This window comes from Salvia splendens, chromosome 13 (genome assembly GCF_004379255.2).
Source record: "Salvia splendens isolate huo1 chromosome 13, SspV2, whole genome shotgun sequence".
In the NCBI taxonomy this organism is placed as follows: Eukaryota; Viridiplantae; Streptophyta; class Magnoliopsida; order Lamiales; family Lamiaceae; genus Salvia; species Salvia splendens.
The window spans coordinates 20,602,387-20,604,575 of record NC_056044.1 but is presented as its reverse complement, the minus strand read 5'-3'; the positions used below and the strand labels follow the sequence as shown (position 1 = coordinate 20,604,575).

The 2,189-nt window shown below is 50.1% G+C and overlaps 1 protein-coding gene across 1 annotated transcript; it reads left to right on the top strand.

Annotated features, from left to right (window-relative positions):
• The first annotated feature begins 640 nt into the window (after nt 1-640).
• On the top strand, nt 641-1,815 carry LOC121760675. Its single transcript, XM_042156312.1, has 2 exons — nt 641-919; nt 979-1,815. Exons 1-2 carry the CDS (start codon nt 641-643, stop codon nt 1,813-1,815), a joined length of 1,116 nt encoding a protein of 371 aa, XP_042012246.1.
• The last annotated feature ends 374 nt before the right edge of the window (nt 1,816-2,189 follow it).

Here is a 2,189-nt window from a genome sequence, read left to right as displayed (position 1 = left end):
AGCCAAGCAAAGAGCATTCTGGAGAGATTGATCAAGTAAAAAGATCATATGAGACCTCTCGAGGCCAGTACAGAAGAGGAGCGGTGCACGCAGCAGAAGCACGAAGCAATGAGAAGTTGGAGGCTCGATTTGAGCAAATGGAGAAGAAGCTGCTAGAAGGAGTGGAAAAGACCAGAGCACCTCCAGCTCCAGCTCCTAAAGAAAAGACGTATGTGCCACCACCTCCGGAGGAGCACCATTATTACTATTGCGAGCAGAAGCTCCGAATCAAGTAAACGTTGTCGGCCATTGGAACACGGATTGCAACTGGGTCCAAGGGAAACAGAGGGATGCTCCATGGAGAGATCATCCAAATTTCAAGTGGGATGATCAGAGCCCAAGACAACCACCTCAACCATCTACACAGCAGACATAACCCTCCGAAGGGCAGCCCAATTTGCCTGTTCGAATTCAAGAAAGACCGAACACTGGAGGAAACAGAGGGCAGAGTGGTCAAGGGAACTGGTCAGGCGGACCCCGGGGTAACTGGTCCAGCGGAAGTCAGCCCAACTGATCGGGAAGACAACAAGAAAGGAACTGGGGATACAGACATCAAGGCCCCCAGTCAAGCAACTCTGGGAGACAACCAAACAACCAGGTGATGAGCTATATTCCGCCACATCAAAGAGGAAACCAACAACACCAAGGGAACCAACCATACCATCAGCCCCAGTATCAATCTGAGCACTATGGGCAGTCGGACTATCCTCAGCCCAGCTACGCTGGAGGACCTTCAAATCAGAGATATAACATGCACGCCAATGAAGGTCCAGGAGAGGTTATGGTTATGCACCATCCAAATGATGCGATGCGCGAAATCCAGGAGGCACAGAAGGAACAGAGGGCAGCTATGGACATGCTTACAAAGCAACTTTCTCAAGTTGCATGTCACTAGGGGAACTGAGAGGGAATGAAGGAAAGATCCTTGCTACGGTGCAGCCTACTGGGCGAGAGAACATCAGCGAGGTCTCCCTGAGGTCAGGGAAGGTATATCAAAGCCCCCCTCCACCTACAAGTTCTCCAGTATCTACATCTGGACAGAGCCGCGAAAAAGGAGCAGAGTCCAGTTCCCTTGATCAAGCCGCCGGAGGAAGAGATAAGGGAAAAGCGAAAGTATGCGGCGAGACCTCAGGAGAAGGTCAAGGCGAAGGAACTGAGAAGGCCAAGCCCTACCCCTACCGAGGCATGATTACAAAGAGGAGAGATGCCACGATTGATGTGGCCAGTTTATTCAAGGACGTGGAAGTCAAAGTGCCACTCCTGACGGCGTTGAAGATGCCCCCTATTAGTAAATTTGTCAAAGACTACCTGGCAGGAAAGGTCACTAAAGAAGGAAGGATGGTTATAGAGGAGAATGTCTCTGCAGTGATCCAGCGGAGTGACCTCCCATCGAAGAAGACCGACCCATGGATGTTCACACTCCCAATCTCAATTGGAGACATTCAAGTGGAGCACGCAATATGCGATCTAGGGGCTTCTATCAATGTACTGCCATATTCTATATACAAGAAGTTGGGAGAGGCTAAGCTTGTCGACACCGACATCATGATACAGCTAGCCGACAAGTCTTGCATTCACCCTGAGGGAATTCTTGAAGATGTGATTGTAAAGGTGAACAATTTCCTGTACCCAGCTGACTTCTTCGTCATCAAAATGACAAAGCCAGTAGCGAAGAAGTCCAGTGGAGTCCTATTGGGAAGACCGTTCCTGTCTACAGCCAGCACAATAATCGACGTCCGTAATGGGACGATCAGTCTGGACTTCAATGGAGAATAATTCACTTTCAACATCGACGAAGCAATGAAAAGGCCGAGGGACAGTGAGAACGTGCACTCGGTGGACATAACCGAGCCTCTGGTGCAAGAGTATCTAGAAGAGGAGTTCCTACAGAGACAATTCACAGACTCCGCAGCAGACGAAGAGATTGAGAAAGAAGTCGCTGACTGGTACGAGGCTATGAAAGTTGGCGAGATGGATGATCAAGCCATTGCGAAAGCAGTAATGGACTTCTGTGAGCGACCACGACCAGCTGGGTCAAGCGGGATCGCTCAACTGTCAAGCATCGAGAAGCTGCCTGATCAAAGCACTCTACTGAGAAGAGAAGCAGACGAGAATCCTCTGCCGACTGAAGTACCCACGCCCGCGAAAGA

Bases quoted from the DNA above. Each gene is read 5' to 3' on its own strand.
- LOC121760675 (XM_042156312.1), top strand. From the start codon at position 641: ATGAGCTATATTCCGCCACATCAAAGAGGAAACCAACAACACCAAGGG. The intron at 920-978 runs GTTGCATGTCAC...GCTACGGTGCAG, and splicing joins TTACAAAGCAACTTTCTCAA to CCTACTGGGCGAGAGAACAT.